This window comes from Fundulus heteroclitus, chromosome 9, assembly GCF_011125445.2.
Source record: "Fundulus heteroclitus isolate FHET01 chromosome 9, MU-UCD_Fhet_4.1, whole genome shotgun sequence".
In the NCBI taxonomy this organism is placed as follows: Eukaryota; Metazoa; Chordata; class Actinopteri; order Cyprinodontiformes; family Fundulidae; genus Fundulus; species Fundulus heteroclitus.
In genome coordinates, this window is record NC_046369.1 from 33,027,044 (window position 1) to 33,044,765 (window position 17,722).

The following is a 17,722-nucleotide window of genomic DNA, read 5'->3' on the forward strand; positions in this document are numbered from 1 at the left end:
GGACCGTGGAAACTACCAGAACGGGCGGAGGACGCGGCTGGAACTCAAGGAGAAAGAGGCAGAAAAACAGCATGCAGACTGAGGCGACCTTTAACTGAAGAGTCCAACTGGCTGAGGATAGGATCTGGTAGAGACAGAGCACATCAAACTGGACGAGGCGAGAGAAGAAGAGAGACGTTCTGACAGGGAAGAGTTAGCTGAAGCAGGTATAAGTAGACCGGTGATCAGGTGAGTCAAGGTGACGAATTACTGGCAGCAGGGGGAGTGATCTAGAGGAGGGTGGTGGCTGGAGGGAGACTGAGCTGATTGAATGATAACTGAAATACTAATTATATACTTAATGATATAATCTCATGATTTTAGATTAAATCATTGAGATTATATTTTTATGTGAAAATAAATATAATGTTTTTTGTTTGTTTACTCAGATAAAAGGACGACCATTTAGAGACTAAAACATACAAAACTCTTTTAGTGAACTGCATGTTTATGTGGTACAACGGTGCAGACAGACGCTGAAGTTTATTTTTGCTGCACAGCCTGTAAACGTCTCATTTGGCCGTGTGGGGCAATCAGAGCAGTAAGGGTTCTTTAAAAGCTTAGAGATGATAGCAGACCGGGCTTCGTGTGTAAAGACCTCCGCCTAGAAAGCTGGAGATGCCCATTGTTGATTTGCTCAGCAGCTACTCTGACCTGCGGCAGGCCTGCACAAGTCTGGTGACACGCTCATCCGCCGACGGTCACAAAGGGAAAGCTGTACCAGCCGAGCTTTGAGCCAAGGAAGGAGGGTGGTGCAGATTGGAAATGAGATGTTGAGCTTATGTTGGAGCAGTTCACAGATTTCATGGGAGCAAATGAAACCTTAGCCTTTGAAAGAAGCAGTGCTGGTCTCAGGTTTCCATACTCATGATGGGCAAGAATGGCATATCAATTTGGGGGTCTTAAGGATTTATTTTAGCTGCATGTTTCCAGGATAAAACAAGCAACAAACGAAAAAGCTTAAAAGCCGTCGAATTCAGAGCTGTTGAGTCGGCTTGAAACATGTCAGAAGCTTGTTGATTGTTGGCTAAAAATAAATGTGTTGTTGAAGTGCAGCTTGCTAAGGAACATTGAACCAAAGGTCCCTGAGGTGTGTGTATATACTTGTGCCTGCATCTTTATAGGAAAATCCATCAAATAAATTCAAATTTGCACAAATTAATTCTTGTTTTCAAAACTCTACGATGTCGCTTGTTGAACACGCTTTCCGTCTTTTAGAAAAAGAACGGTTCAAATGAATCAAAACGATGAGTGTATGTAAACTTTTGAGCAGAACCGTCTCTGCCGTGAAATTAGTCCTCCAGATACTTTCTTCCCTGCTTTTATGAAATGTTAAAAACAATAAGACATCGGTCAAACATGGTATCTTTATAACATCCAATTTACTCAATGTCAGACATTCAGGCATAGTTTAGCAATATCCACCTTTCTGTTGTGAGTTAGATGAGGCTGATACCTGATTTTATGCCGCCATATTAAACACAGAGTAGCAGGCAGCCAACCTCAAACTTAGTTTAGCAGAAAGACTAAGAGCTCTCACAACCCCATACCTTACATGCTGGCATCAGTGCAACGCTACTCTACTCATGTGACTAAACAACGTACTCCATTAAAGAAGCTGAAATTCACATATTGTACCACAGTATAACAACAGATAGACATACACTGTTGGGTTTACACCAAGTAAACACAACTGTGGAAGTCCCTACTGATACCATCATAGATAGCAGTGAGAGTACTCTTTAAGACCTGCTGGGATTTTCCTTTAACCTGAATGTTGGGTTTATCCTTAATAAACAGATTTGGGGGATGTATAAGCGAATACTGGGTCAAAAATCGTGACCCATTTTGTTGTAGAGACACTGTTGTCTTAGCAACTTTTTTTTATCTTTAGAGACTTGTCAGACCTTTCTAGTGATTTTTTTATGCAACTCGTGAAAATTCTAGCAGGTTTTCATGGTGTTACTGGAGAGTTTTGGAACATTTAGTATTCTTATTCTCGGTGTTTTACGTTGCTTCCCCGTCCCAATGTCCTCGCGGCGACAGAGTCTTCATGTATCAGTCCCTCCCAGCTAGAGCCAGAACCGCACCCTTCATGTTCGAACTGCCCATAAATCGAGCAGGTGAAAAACACCAACACTGGCTGATACCTGTACCGTCAAGTTGGGAAGTAAATGATCTTTGTCTAAAATAAATAAATGCAATGCAATTCCACTTTTTTTAGTATATTCAGATTAACAATGTAGATTGTATACAACCAGTTAAATCGTTGTTGCCCTAACTTCTTGTTGGTGGGGCCAAAGGATACAAAACCAAACTAGATTTGAGAAAGCTAAACTGAAAAAACAACAAACCATCTAAGGCTGGGTTTGTCAACCTAACCCAAACTAGAACGTTTTTCAACCAGACAAAATATTTTTTGAGGGTACTTTTTGAACACATTGAGGTTACAAACACAAATAAGCTGCCCGTTGTCTGGAGCTGAGTTCTCTGTGTCCTTTAGTTTTAATGTGAACAGTCCAGTGCTTGAAATGTCCTCCTAAAATGTTCAACCTGAATCAAAGCCACCAGAATGGCCAAAGGTTCTCCCGTGACATAGTCCCCTCAAATCTCATTTACCCGGACTGCCTGCGGCAAAGTCTGCTCTCCCAGAGGATCCGAGACAAGAGGAGAAGCTAGAACTGTGTGATCGTGCAGAGGGAGGGAGTAATTAGGACAGGCAGGAGGTCTTTGGGCCAGTAGGTCGCTGGAATGAACATGCAGGTGGTGCGAGTGCAGTGGCCTTCATGGGATAGTTGTGCGGGACGAAGACCAGTAGAGAGGCTTTATCACGGAGACATGGACACGGCACGTGGGGCATGTCTGTCTCATCCACATCCACTGCTCCATGCACTGAAAAACACACCACAAAACAGACCGTCACCCACACTACATTGATTGGTTGACTGAGCCAATCACTTCTGCCCATATCGATTTTCTGCACACATGCCAGGATGCAATTTCCCGTCGTTGATCTGCAGTTATCACATGTACAACAAAATCAAGGATGACCCTGACGGCAAGTGGGAAGGACGACGGCGTCACGTGTTTTTCCTCATTCCCTGCGTGAGCCTCACTTTTAAAGACCGAATAGAGGTTGCTGCGTTTAAGAATCGATGAAGCAAATAAAATCCAAAGTTTTGAAGAAATCTAACAACACACAATATCACTACTGTTTCAAAGTCAACACTTTGGCTGTAATAAAACAAGGTCAGCTTTTAGAAAGTTACAGAACACAAATAACTTGAAACCTGAACAAATACTTACACACATGCAAATGTTTTATCTACTTTATACAGTTCTTTCACAAAAAGTCGTAGCTGACAGAAAACATTTACATCACATATCATATTGTGGCTTGCAAAAGTATTCATACCCAAGAAGCTATTTCACAGTAACTCTGAAGGAGCTGCAGAGGTTGACAGCTCAGGTGGGAGGATCTGTTAAGTATTAGTTGTGGACCGCACAAATCTGGCCTTTATGGAGGAGCGGCAAAAATAAAGCCACTGTTAAAAGAAAGCTATAAGAAGCCCAATTTTGCCATAAGCCATATAGGGGACACACCAAACATGTTTACTAAAGGTCACAAAAGGTCAAAATTATGCTTCTTTGCCTACATTCAAAACTCTTTCTGTGGCAAGAAACTAACACTGCACAGTACCCTAAACATGGCAGCAGCACCGTACAGTGGGTAGGCTTTTCTTCAGCAAAGAAGCTACTGAGAGATAATGGACAGATGGATGGAGGTAAAAACAGGGCAATCTTCCAAACATACATGTTAGAGGTTGCAAAAGACTTGAGACTGATGGTTCGCCTTCTGGCCTGACAACAACCCTAAGCATACAGCCATGGATACAATAAAATGGATCAAATCATAAAACATGTTGAAATGGCCTAGTCAAAGTCTAGACCTAAATCCAGTCAAGATTCTGTGGAAATTTATGTTCACAGATGTTCTCCATCCCGTCTATCTGAGCTAGAGCTGTTCTGGAAATAAAAAAAATTAAAAAGACAGCCATCTATTTTTTTTCTTCCACTTTCTGTGGGTCTATCACCTAACATCTTAAGAATATACATAGAATTTTGTTGCTGTAACGTGCCAAAATGTGAAGTTCAAACTGTATTAATACTTTCTCAAGGGACTCTACAAGCTCATAGTTATCAAGACATCTTTGATACAACTAATGCTTTAAATAATCAAACTCAAAAGACTTCAATTAATTACTTACAGTCATAAAAACTAAGTTATTCTCCAATACCTAAATACCTTTCATTTTAAATTGAAATATTTAAACTACCATAAATTTAGTCTTTTACTGTGAAGAGCAAGAAGTTAGCTGGAATACCTAAATCTGACCAAACCAAAGGAGCTCCTATAGGCAGCTTTCAGGATTGGCGGATTCAGACACGTCACGTTGCTATAAATAAGCATGAAGGAATCTTGATGTCTGGAGAAATCATTAAAATTTCTTTTTGTTTTTCAAAGGATGACACCCTTCTACTGAGAGATTTCAGCGATGTCTCCGCAGGGAAAGCTGGCGATGTGGGGCGTGCTGCTCCCTTGGCGGGGATATTGATCCATCTGCAGACTTTCTCCTCTCATCCGAAAACCTCCTGAACAGGCCGGCTGCCGTGTCGCTGCTCCTCCGCGGCACACTCTGCTCTAACCTCCGGGCTTCCTTCAGCACCCACCAAAAGGAGACATCTGATTCAGAAAGTGTCTGGGAACAGTTACTGAGGGCATCCATGCATCTACGGTCAGCGTAGGTCTTTGCTACTGTTTTCCTACCAGGAATCCTACTATCATGCACTTGCAGGAATGAAACGCCTCGCTGCACCAGAGATCTGTTTCCTGGCATGCTGGGATCACTGTGAACACGGCAGAGACGGGAAGCATGCAGAAGCTCTGACCTGAGCAAGTGTCCTTACCTCTTTGTGGAAGCGGTGTGTGCACTGAAGTTCTTGAACTCCCTCTCCACTCTTACACATGTCTTCACGACAAATCAGGCACACCTTGTCTTTATCGCTCTGCAAAACATCAAGAGAAATTAGATCCTCAGTCTCTTTTTTTTCTTTGTATAGCTCACTTCAGTGCAGAGACAATGCAAAATGCTTTGCATGATTAAAATACAGGGGAAAAACAGGATAAAAGCAAGTAGGAATAAAATGTAGAAACAAAATAGAACATGGAAAAATAGAAACTAAAAGCAAACAATAAAAACAGTTGGACTACAAAGTTGAACTAATGATGTCTCAGTAAAACTGTTTAACTAGAACAGTCAAAGGCAAACCTAAACAAATGTGTTTTTAATCTTAATAATTAAAGGAACTCAGGCTTTCAGCACTTTTACAGTTTTCCGGAAGTTTGTTCCAGATTAGCGGAGCATAGGAACTAAATGCTGCTTCTCCATGTTTAGTTCTGGTTCTAGGTATGCAGAGCAGGCTGGAGCCAGAAGACCTTAGTGCTCTGGATGGTTGATACACTGATAACAAGTCTGTGATGTATTTAGGTGCTAAGCCATTCAGGGATTTATAGACTAACAGAAGTATTTTAAAGTCTATTCTCTGAGATACAGGGAGCCAGTGGAAGGATTTTAGAACTGGGGTTATGTGTTCTACTTTCTTAGTCTTAGTGAGGACGCGGGCAGCAGCGTTCTGGATCAGCTGCAGCTGTCTGATCCACTTTTTAGGCAGACCTGTGAAAACACTTTTGCATTAATCAATTCTACTAAATATAAACGCATGGATTAATTTTTCCAGATCCTGCTGAGACATTAGTCCTTTAATCCTGGAAATGTTCCTCAGGTGATAGAAAGCTGACCTTGTAATTGTCTTTAGATGCTTTTGGAGGTTCAGGTCTGAGTCCATCACTACTCCCAGGTTTCGGGCCTGATCAGTGGTTTTTAGCTGAAGCGACTGAAGCTGTGTGCTAACTTTTGATCTCTCCTCTATTGGTCCAAAAATTATTACTTCTGTTTTGTTTTTATGTAATTGAGGAAAGTTTTGGCACATCCAGGCATTGATTTCTTCTAAGCATTTCCTCAGTGCCTGAACTGGTTCATAGTCACCTGGTGACATGGTGATGTAGAGCTGTGTGTCGTCTGCATAGTTATGGTAGCTGATGTTGTTGTTTTTTATGATCCGAGCTAGAGGGAGCATGTAGATATTGAAAAGGAGGGGACCCAGAATGGACCCTTGGTGAACCCCACATGTGATTTTTGTCATCTCTGATGTAAAGTTACCTACTGATTCAAAACATTCCCTGTCCTTTAAGTAGGATTTAAACCAGTGGAGAGCTGTACCAGAGAGGCTGACCCAGTTCTCCAGGCGTTCTAACAGAATGGAGTGATCGACAGTATCAAATGCTGCACTGAGATCCAATAGAATCAGCACGGTGGTTCTTCCACAGTCTGTATTTATATGGATGTCATTAAACACCTTGATAAGGGCGGTCTCTGTACTGTGGTGAGCACGGAAACCTGACTGGAAAATGTCAAAGCGGCTGGTCGTTGTTAAGAAGGTGTTTAGTGAACCTGGAGTCTGTTCTTTCTCCACCTGCGTTCAGCTTTTCAACACTCCCTTTTTTTCATTTCTAACTGCTGAAGCATTTCTCCATGGAGATTTTTTCTTCCCGGAAAGAACTTTTACTTTAACTGGAGCAATGCAGTCAATGATGTCTGAGACTTTAGAATGAAAGTTATCTACTAGCTCATCTACTGAGTTGCAGCAGTATCAGAGTAAGCTTGAATAAAGGTTTCCGTGGCATTGTCCTTAAAGGTGCGTTTTCTTACGATGTCCCTTTGGCTAAATGAGTCACTGGAAATTATGCTTTCAAAGGTAACAGAAAAGTGATCAGATAGGGCAACATCAGTTACATTGACATTAGAAATCTTTAAACCTTTAGTGATGATCAAGTCTAAAATATGTCCCTGTTTGTGTGTTGGCTGTTTAACATGTTGAGTTAAACCAAAGTTTCTAAGTGTGTCACACAGTTCTTTTGCACTTCTGTCTTCAGGGCTGTCAACGTGAAAGTTGAAGTCTCCCACAATAATTAAACAGTCATAATCAACCCATATCACAGATAGCAGGTCACTGAAATCCTTAAAAAAGTTTGATGTGGACTTAGGAGGACTGTAGACATTCAGACTGTAGACATAGTTCGTACCGGGCTCTTTACCTGGAGAGCCAAATGTTCAAAAGAGTCAAATTTTCCCAAAAACACCTTTTTACACTTTAGTGAATCATTAAACAATGTTGCTACTCCTCCACCTTTCCTTTGCTGTCTGCTTTCACAAAGAAAATTGTAGTTTGGAGGTCTCGACTCCAACAGACTATGTGCTTCATTAAGTTCATGTAACCATGTTTCTGTTAAAAACATAACATTAAGATTATTGTCAATAATGAAGTCATTAATTAAAAGGGATTTTCCTGACCGAAATCTAATGTTTAATAAACCCAGTTTATATGACTTAGTGGTTGATGTTGTCTCTGTGGCAGGTTGCATCTGACAGTTTATGACTTTTAAGTACGATTGATTATTCCTGTTTGTTATCCTTTTGTTTTTCTTATTTCTGCCACGTATCATCACAGACATTCCATGATCTCTGACAAAAGGCCCAAGCTGATGCTGGAAACTGTCATGTCTGATAAACATGCTGCTATGGTGCTGCTCGGTGTTTATCACAGAAAAGTGATATGAAGGTCCTGAGCACCAGAATGTTCCGTGATACATAGAGGAGAAGGATCTGGGGCTCTGCGGCCTTTGGAAGATGCTGGTCTAGTCACAGAGCTGGGATTGTCAGAATGGCTAAGTAGAGAGGATGTCAACTGTAGGCCAATCTTAAAAAGTTTGTTCATGTTATGAGAAAATTCCAGAAAAGGAACATCTGGGCTGTGGAGAAGAAGGGTAGGTGGGTGGGGAGGTGGGTGCAGTCTGGGCCGGTGTTCGTGGGGATGGAATGCAAAAAATCTAAATCAAAAATAAATAAAATAACTAAATTCAACTTTCAAAGAGTGAAAGGCAGGAAAATGCAAGCAAGCCTTGTCACAATTTTAGCCACTTTATACAACTTTATACCATTTAAAAGGATATATGCCTCTGCTTTCTGACATGATATGCCTTCTTTGGCTCTGGAGGGTCGGATAAATTGCCTTGACAGGCTGGATTCGGCCCACTGGCCTTGAGTTTGACACATGTGTCCTAGGTCCTGTGACACTATCACCCTGACAACAATGTTACAAATAAAACCTCACTTTATTTGCTTGGGATTTTATCTGATATACCAACATGAAAGAGTTTCAATTTGTTAAGCAGAAAGAAAAAGCCACAGGCTTTTAGAATTTTTTTTTTTTTTTTTACAAATGAAACTCCTACAGGCTAGATATACACGTACAGTGGCATGTACGTGTATATCTAGCCTGTATTGCTACTATGGAGCCACCTTTTGCAGTGTCCTTCAGCATCTTTCACACAAACTGAAATTTTTGCTTAGTCTTTGAAAATTATCTCAAGCTGTCAACTACATCGGATTGGATGGAGAATATCTGTGAACCTCAGTTTTCAAGTCCTGCCACAGATCTTCAGTTGGAGTTAGGTCTGCACTTTGACTTGGTCATTCTGACTGGTGACTATTCCTTGATGAAAACCTTTCCATTGTGACCCTGACTTCATGTTTAGGGCTGTTGTCGTGCTAGTAGGGGAACCTCTGCCCCAGTCTCAAGTCCTCTTTACCGTCTAAAATGTTTTCCTCTATGGATTGTCATATTTTTAGTGCTATTCATCCTCCAGTTTGTTCTCTAATGCCCTCTAGCACACCTCTGAGGCCTTCACAGAAGAGCTGGATTTACACTGAGATTAAACTGCTCACAGGACGACTCTATTTGCCTGTTAGGCAAACTGGTCAATTCTAATAGCAATTGGTTGCACTGGACTTTTTTGGTGGTACCAGAGTGAAAAGGGTAAACACAAAAGCACACTACAATTTTTAAGATTACTAATAGAAAATATATTTTGGAAAACCGTTTATTATTTTACTTCCATCACACAAATTGGCTTGACTTTGTATTGTTAGTGGAATAGCCTACATGGAAGGATTATTATGTAGATGCATTGGACAACATTACAGGCACTTCATAGACTTCATAGAACCCTGTTACATCTGTCTGGAGCCTGTTCACAGGTATTGGACACCTAATGACACTGAGTTCTGCATTCTCACAGATAAGATGACCTTCGTGGCTACATATGGAGGCAGCAAAATGAGAAAGCCAGCGCTGCCAATAGTGTTGACATAGTGTTGATATTACTCGTGGCATCATGGTGTGACATGCCATGGGGTATGAGGTCACATGTGTTAGCAGTTAAAGGGACACTGATGTCACAGAGCATCTGTATCAGTGCTGTCTCACATCTAAATGTGTTGCATCTCCTAACAAAACACCCTGGATCAGTCTTCCAATCAGACAACATGATACGTCTGTCTATGGGTGTTGCCTTCCTATGGATAGCCTGAGCTCTCTCCAACATGTGTTGGATCGGGTCAGTGTATACACACTCAGTGTCCCTCCACAGGATGAGAACCAGGTACCACAGCTGTGGGCTGACTTGCCACGAAAGATGAAACTAAAGCAGACACACATAACAGAGTTGCTTCACCCCACTGACCACCAGGGTGCACAGACTAACAACGTAGTTTTGTATTGCATCTGACATCATAATCAAAGCAGTACAATCAGGGGAACCTTTCAGTTTCCGTTTTTGCCTCCGTTCTCTCTGGGTGGTTCAGTTTCTTCCACCAATCAGTGCAACTTTCTAATGCATCATGAGCTATGAAACTTGCATTTAAAATGACATTTTCAAATGATAACATGCAGGATAATCAACAGCTAATTAAATACATTTTATATATATATATATATATATATATATATATATATATATATATATATATATATATATATATATATATATGCGTAATATAGATGCTTTATGAATCATTCGATATTTTCTCAGCATTTTAGGAAATCGTCCTATGTTTTTCACATGGTTTTCAAAACACAACATAAAAAACATTTCCAACACAATCTTCATTACTTAACGGTGAAAGTTCAGCTAATGGGAGCTTTTTTGTTGTGTCATGCAGATCTCTCCTGTCTGTTATCCTGCGTGCACATTAAGGTAACACAACCTTAATGCCCTCTAAGTACTCCTAATCTGCACAGGCTTCACCAAAAGCGACTTATCAAGAAGTTGAATAATACCCTTTAAAAAAAGCCAACTTAAGCCAAGAAGAAAAAAAACCCTCTCACCAGAGACATGGTTCTCTTGTGATTGACGCACAGCCTCTTCTGGAAGGACTCTGTGATCTCTTGGATGGGGGTGATGGACGTCTTGGGTCGGTTTTCATCCGAGGAGATGCGATACACCCTCTGGTGGGGCCTGGTCTCCCCCTTCTCTTCCCTCGTTTTGGGAATGGGTGCCTTGGTCGCGGTGTGGATCTTGTTTAGCTTCATGGCGTCCAGTTGTGTCTGTACAACCCACAGTGAAGAGGAGATGGGTGTCAATGCAGGGTTCTTACACCTTCTGCTGAAAATGCAAACAGCATCCGCGAGACATTTTTTAAATAGATGAGGTTATTCACTCTGGCTCTAATGTCCTTAGGCATCACCAGCTAATTATAGCTTACCTCTTCACTCAGTTCAGCCATTTAATTCATTAGCTATAATCTGACTGCTGTCAGATGCAAAGAAAGTACTTCTTAAGTTTATGTAAGGTGAATATTCACTGACTTGGCCCAGCATTTAACAGTGCCGATGCTTTTCGGTCTGCAAAGACCAATGCCAAATTACATCAGAACTCAAAACTGTAGGGCTTTCCCCACGTACTTTGCATTTATGTCCAAACGAAATTAATAACTGAATAAATAAGGTACTTCACAGAAATGATATTACTCGTCACTTTTACTGGTTAAAACAAAAGTTAACTTTACATTATATGACAAAATGATAGTATATGGTAAAGACATACTGCCTGTTAATTTAATAACCAGAATTCCCTTCTTCTACGGGCATCTCGCGATTTCTAGGCAAATCATATTATACACTCCTCCTCTGGATGAATTAAGCCATGTTTGTGGAAGTGTGAAGCTTCCTCGCTGTCAGACCTTCAGACCTTAACCTGCTGAGACACATTAATCCCTACACGGTCATGGGCTGCAAAAAATAACTAAATAAATAAAAATCAGTTGATTTATTCCTTTTTCTTGATTATGTATTTAATACAGACAAATGTTTCTCTTACCAGAATGAGCGCTTTCATTTTGCGTCTCGGTTCAACCTTTCTGAGCTTATACAATGCTGAAGGCCTTGCTTCATTCTGCTTTAGCATATTAACACTAGAATTACCAGAGAAGGGTCAAACAGCTCCTTAATTTTCAAGGAAAACTTGTAAGGAAAACACGGGTTGCCTACAGTAAAATGTGTCTTTTTTTTATTATTATTATTTAACCCCATCCAATGATAGCCCTGCAGTAACTTTGAACGCCAACCCGTGTTGCTAATTTGGTTAGTTTTCTACTGTAGAGCTGCCTCCATCATAGATCGCACCCACCCCCAACATGGACTATTCACACGTACCTTCTGGCCTCACAGTACAGAAGTGTGGAATGCTTTTGTGAGTTCGGCTCTCCTCCCCTGCTGATTCCTCAGGCAATGGCCCTATTTACAATTGAACAAGGGATGCTAATTTGAGCCACCAGAGTCGTCAGTTTGGACTCAGGGTCTTTTGACCCTCTTTTGGGACTTCAGGGGAGAGGTCGAAAACCCTGGTAATGCTAGTGTTAATCAGCAGCAGGGGATGATGGCTGGATGAATGCCTGTTTTGCTCTTGTACAATATATTGCATGTAATTCTGCGTTTTGGGGGAATACATACAGTATTTTGTGGAATTGTCTCTGGGTTTGCAACAAACCCAAGAAAAGCGAGAAGTGTGCTGCTGTTTGAGCTTTGACCCATTCCCACTGCATAACGGACTGTATTCAGAGATATTTCGCTGTTATTAACTATCCCAACCTGTTATGAAGAGCATGAGCCAAGGTTGAGTAAGATCACATGCAGCAGCTCCTTTTTCTAATATAATAAATCTAATAAAGATCCTTTGACATGGTAAATCATTTCATACGGGAAGGTCGGCTTGTTTGTAAACAATGGTGAGCAACGTACTGGACACTGACAAAATGTGCATTTAAAACAGCTTCAAACCTTCACCCAAGACCCCTTTGACAAAATGACAAACCATAAATCACATGCAAATCAACTAGATCCTAATTATTTCACTCAGAATGCATCGGTTAATCAGCTGGAGACCAGAATCACAAAGTTTTTCTTTGACTGGTGATTGGCAGATCAAATACTAAAACATTATAATTGTTTTCTTTTTTTTTTTAAAGCATTACAACTAAGAACCTCAATGATTTGGGGTGTATTAATAGATCAGCTAACATCATGTCTTCTGATGGACTTTGTTGGGTTTTAAACACCAGAATGTGTCCATTTATCCACCAATCTTTTTGTGACTGGTTATCTAAAGAAAAATTGCTTTAAAATTCAAAACCAGTTGAAAACTGTATTACATCATTAGGCTACATGAAATCTGGATTAATAGCAGGGTCGTGTTGGACCATTTCATCCATGTTTCCAGGAATGGATGTAATATATGTGTCATGCAAGGTGAAACAGGGCATCAACACCTCAGCGTGTCGGACGTGTTGAGTTGATGGGAATGGGCAGGGAAGTGAAACAGCGGCTTTAGCACCAGCTGCAACACAAGGCATCAACTCCCACCAAATACATATTAACAAAAAACACAAATATTGAACATGTAATTTCCTGGTACACCTTGTTTTTGCACTTTTGCAGCATAATCCATGTAGTTTTACATTTTGGGGAAAGAAAAATGTTAGAACTTGTCAATACACCAAATCTGTGCAGAGTTAGCAGGATACACGTGGTATGTCAAAATGTATTTCCCTAAATGTTCCACTGCAAAATTGGACCATAAATGTGCCAGATTACACACAGCAGCTCCTTCTCTGATAAAAAATTATTTCAATAAATCTCATCTGAGATGCCAAATAAAACAGAATGGTTTATTCATGCAAAGTCTGCTTGTGTGGAGTTTTGGGAAACATGCCTTACATATAGGTACACATGCACACAAAATGGTTCAAACTTCTGCCCACTCCGAATTAACAACTCCACAAATGCAGTGAATCAAATAGGTTTATTAATTCATTCAGGGATGAACCAGTTGGTCCGTCAATAATCAGAGTCAGACAGTTCTCCTCTGACTGGCTCTGACCGGTGATTGCATTATGGTACTTCTCTGAAATAACCCCCACTCCCCCCTCCCCCCCATTCAGCAATTGACCAAAATAAATCAGCATTGGTTGAAATGAGAAACAAAGATAGGAGATCAAAGAAAACCTGGAAACAGTATAAGCCAGGAGATGGAGGAGCAATGCATTTCTTCTTGTTTTTCTCACTTTTTGCCGGGTAGCACTAAACACAATAATTCATTATTCTATGCGGTGTGAGCCAGAATTAGCCACCCTTTCTCACGAGATGAAACAAAACTCAGTATTTATATATTTATTCTCTTAAGAATTTAAATAAAAGGTTAGCACTTTTTCCTGGCACTGGTTTTAAACCAAATTCTTTATCTTCATGCATTAAAACCTTTTAAACATTCTCTTTCATTGGTGTAACTTTGACAATGTAGACCAGAGTCTAGAACTCGTATAGAGATATTAGATGTGACCCGCGCTTACTCCTGGTAAGATGGAGTACGCGCGAACGCGTAAGATGGATGAAGGGAACACGTTTCAGTTTCTCTTGGTGTTTTGACACTGTTCTGTCATGCATCAGTGCATCTCCAATGTCTTTGTATACCCAGTGGCATGCAGTAAACTGAAACAGTGTTTTTCTGGGATCTCTAGAAGATCGCGGTAAAAAAAAAAAAAAAAATTAACCCAAAAAAACGAATGCATGAAAGAACAATAATATGAGACGCATCAGTTTATCTCCAGTTGTTTCAAAAGGGAGTGATATTCCCACAGGGAGATGGGCTTGATATCGCTCCTGGGATGGGCTTGATATCGCTCCTGGGTTGAGCGTGTTCTGGTTGCAAAATAGTGGGACTGGCTTTGTGTTTTTGTGCTACTATTAGCAGTACAACACAAAAGAGTACATAACTTCTGAAATAATAAAACGCAAAAGGAGCTATTTTACAGCACTGTGTGTGACACTGAAAAGAGCATCTGAGTCAAGCTTCTAGTTTTTAACCAACAAATTCCACCACATTGTATACTATATACATGAAGCATCGTTGTATGTTGATCTCAGGGTTGCTGGGCAAACTTTAACAGTCGGACTTCCAGCTGCAGGAGGACAATCTTGATGTTTTTACGATCGAGAACTTTGAAAAAAAAAAATCTGACTTCGGAGCAGAGAGCACACCTAAGAGGTTGCAGCAGAAATCTGTTTAGCAGTCTGGTGGTCCTGTTTTTGGTCACGGTGGTACAAACACATGCTTTCCTCCAGATACCCTCTCAGCTCCCCTCACTATCCTCTGCTGGGCACTCTCTGCTATATTTGCACAATTGATATAAAAATTATTCAAGGCAAAGTCTTGGTCAGGACTTCTTTTATTTGATGATGGATTCAGTGATCAAATAAATACATGGGAGGAAAGATGGATAGATTCGACTGAATAAAAGCCACATCACGCCCTTAAATAGTGAAGTTTGGAAGGCCTGTTTTACTGTGTGCATCACGCTGCTCTGGATGTGTCAGTTCTAGCTGAACAAGTGGAGCTAAATGCGATGAATGTACCCGAGTACTGAGTCGGTCCTTACCACAGTGGGGAGTGATGCTCTCCGATCAATGTGAGCTTTCGAAGGCCGTCTGAAACTGCGTTTCCTCTCTCTGGAATGCCCGGCATCTGTTCCGTGACCCCAGTAGCTGCTCATCCAGTTGGTGAAGTTCCCATCATCGTCCTCGTCGTTTTCCATAACGATAGCAGGCAGGAGTCGGAGGGACATGGTCAGCGGCTGTACACTCACAGCCTCTTGGCTCTGCAAACCCGGCAGGACAGATTCAAAATGAGATCCCGGCTCACTGGTGCAGAAAGCAAAGACCACACTCAGCTGACCCACTAAGTCTGTGACCGCCTGGCAGCTCTGCCACACAAAGCCGTCCCATGGGGGAAAGGTAACGTCAATTAGATGCCACTAGCGCCTCTGGGCGCTTTCGTTGTTTTGTTGGGTTTTTGTGTGTGTGTGTGTATGTGTGTGTGTTATTCCTGGATAATCCAAAAATACACAGCAGAGCTTTTGCTCAAGTCTTTAAATAAGAGAATCCTCTGTAATCTATTTACCGTGGCTGGCAGAGAGTTAAAAAAAGGAGACGCCCGGAACAAACAGGGAGGGGTGGGAGTCGCAGAGTAACAGCCAGTATTTTTTATTTATTTATTTTTTTCAGTGGGAAGCTGATGAGGCCCACTTTTAATCTTTCCATTACAGTGGCGGGCCTGCGGGTAAACAGCTGAAACTCCAATTTGCCCATACTTTCCACTCGCGGCCTGCATCAAATCTGTCAATAATTATGGAGTGCTGGGATCTCTGTCTCCCACGGAGAGCCCAGAGCTCCCCGTGCCATACAGGACAAACAGGGGCGAGCTCTCTTCAGAATAAACTGTCCACAGCTGAGTTACACACAGCGCCCTGCTAAACATTTTACAACTCAGACCTTTTCCGGTTTTGTTGCAGTAGAGATGCAAATTTTGATGTGCTTTATTAGGAGGCAATGTAATGGCTGTTGTTGAAGTTTTTACCCCTTTTCCTAAATTAAATGCAGCCCTGATTAGTTGCCTTCAGAAGTCACCTAATTAGAGTTAAATTTAATCTCAGTGTAAATCCTGCTGTTCTTTAAAGAACAGAGGCCTGTTAAAGAACATCAGTGAAACTCAACTGAGAGGCTGGGCAAGGGGAGCGTTCATCAGACAAGCAGCCAAAGTAAAAGGCCGAATGTATAGGCATGATAACCCTTTGGTGTTGTGAATACTCTGCAAGAACAGGGACTTTTTTATTTTATTTTATTTTTTACTGAACTTAGCAGGAACAAAGTTCTTTTGGGCTATACAGTTCCTATTTCACAGATATATTGAACACCTCCCCCTGCTGCAGTCATCGGTTTAGTATCCAAAACCCAGCTGACATTTCTAAACATTTACATCACCCTGAACATGGTGGTGATGCCGTCATGCTGTGGGGAGGCTTTTCTGCAGCAGGGACCTGTGGGAAATATCTTTGGAAAAGATAAGATCTAAAAATGACACGTGGAACCTTCAAGGCCTACAAAACCTTATAGTCCACCAGAGTCAACACAGCAAACAAAAGTCCAAGCAGCAATAAAAAAAAATTATTAACAGCAGAGATGTTAATAATTTGGTAAAAAAACCAAAGATGGGCCAGAATCTGTAGATTCTGGCCCATCTTTGGGTTTTTTACCAAATTATAATTATTATTATTATTATCTTTGCCAACTGGCGCCAGAAAATGCTATTATTGGGCTTTTTTCGTCTGGAAACAAATGCATACAAACATCTTACGGGCGCAGCCATGATGAACTGGTTGAAATCGCTCAGCTGACATTACAGCGATCTGATTGGCTGAGCAGCAAAAATTGAATCACGTGACCTCTTGGACCGGAGTGCAACAGTTTAGATTTTTTTATCAGCTTTAACTTATTAATGTGCAAGTGAAAATGTGGGAACATTGGTGTTTTGAGATCACTACTATGTGTAGCAACTTATCCCGGTGGAAGAAAGTTGCCCCCTGACAAGTTCACACAAAACGTCACTCTACAGATTCTGGCCCACGGCCTATTCTCTCATTGCCCCAACAGACCCACAGACTGACGTCACTGACTGAGGCGTTTCAGTCCTCCAGAGAACATCCAGGTAGATCAGTGGTCATCTTCAGCAGCAGTTTATGTTAACTTTCAAAGTAGATATTATCTATCATATGTTACTGGAGCCCACACAGAAAAGGTAATTAAGACCTTGAAAGAACCCAGTACATATATCCTATTAAAAAGTGTTATTTAAAATAAGGTAACATTAGCTAATGATTTATTTATCCCACGACGGGGAAATATATAGGATTAAAGCAACAGGCAGGTGCACGCAACACAGAGAAAATTACATAAGAATTGAAAGATATAAGAGGTGGATTAGAAAAAAACACTATGAACATTATTATTATTATTATTATTATTATTATTATTATTATTATTATTTAACTGCAATAATAAAATAATAATCACAAAGCCTGAAAGGTCAACAGTTTCATGATACATCAAGCTTAGGGAGTGGCTAATATACAGCAGGTAAAAAAGGCCATATTTTGGCTGCAGTGCTTGCTGTTCTCTAGTGCACTAAATTCAATAGATGGGTTGAAAATATCCAATATAAAATACAGAGATTTCTAGGGCATGAAGTATACAGTTAAGTCGACTTTTTTTGGTGTGTGTGTGTGTGTGTGTGTGTGTGTGTGTGTGTGTGTGTGTGTGTGTGTGTGTGTGTGTG

General features: G+C 40.9%; 1 protein-coding gene across 2 annotated transcripts in view; it reads right to left on the reverse strand.

The window, feature by feature from the left end:
• Window positions 1-1,402: 1,402 nt before the first annotated feature.
• lnp1 (leukemia NUP98 fusion partner 1) overlaps window positions 1,403-17,722 on the reverse strand; it is a 24,040-nt gene continuing 7,720 nt past the window's right edge. Inside the window, exons 2-5 of one of the 2 annotated variants that reach the window (XM_036141529.1) lie at window positions 14,991-15,209; window positions 10,387-10,605; window positions 5,008-5,106; window positions 1,403-2,931 (exon numbers count right to left, since the gene is read on the reverse strand). In XM_036141529.1, the coding sequence (XP_035997422.1) occupies window positions 2,824-2,931; window positions 5,008-5,106; window positions 10,387-10,605; window positions 14,991-15,209 (645 nt within the window). In that variant the 3' untranslated portion in view covers window positions 1,403-2,823. Of the gene's footprint in view, window positions 2,932-4,120; window positions 4,758-5,007; window positions 5,107-10,386; window positions 10,606-14,990; window positions 15,210-17,722 lie in introns of those variants that run through there. The other variant, XM_012861095.3, reaches the window with a different exon arrangement.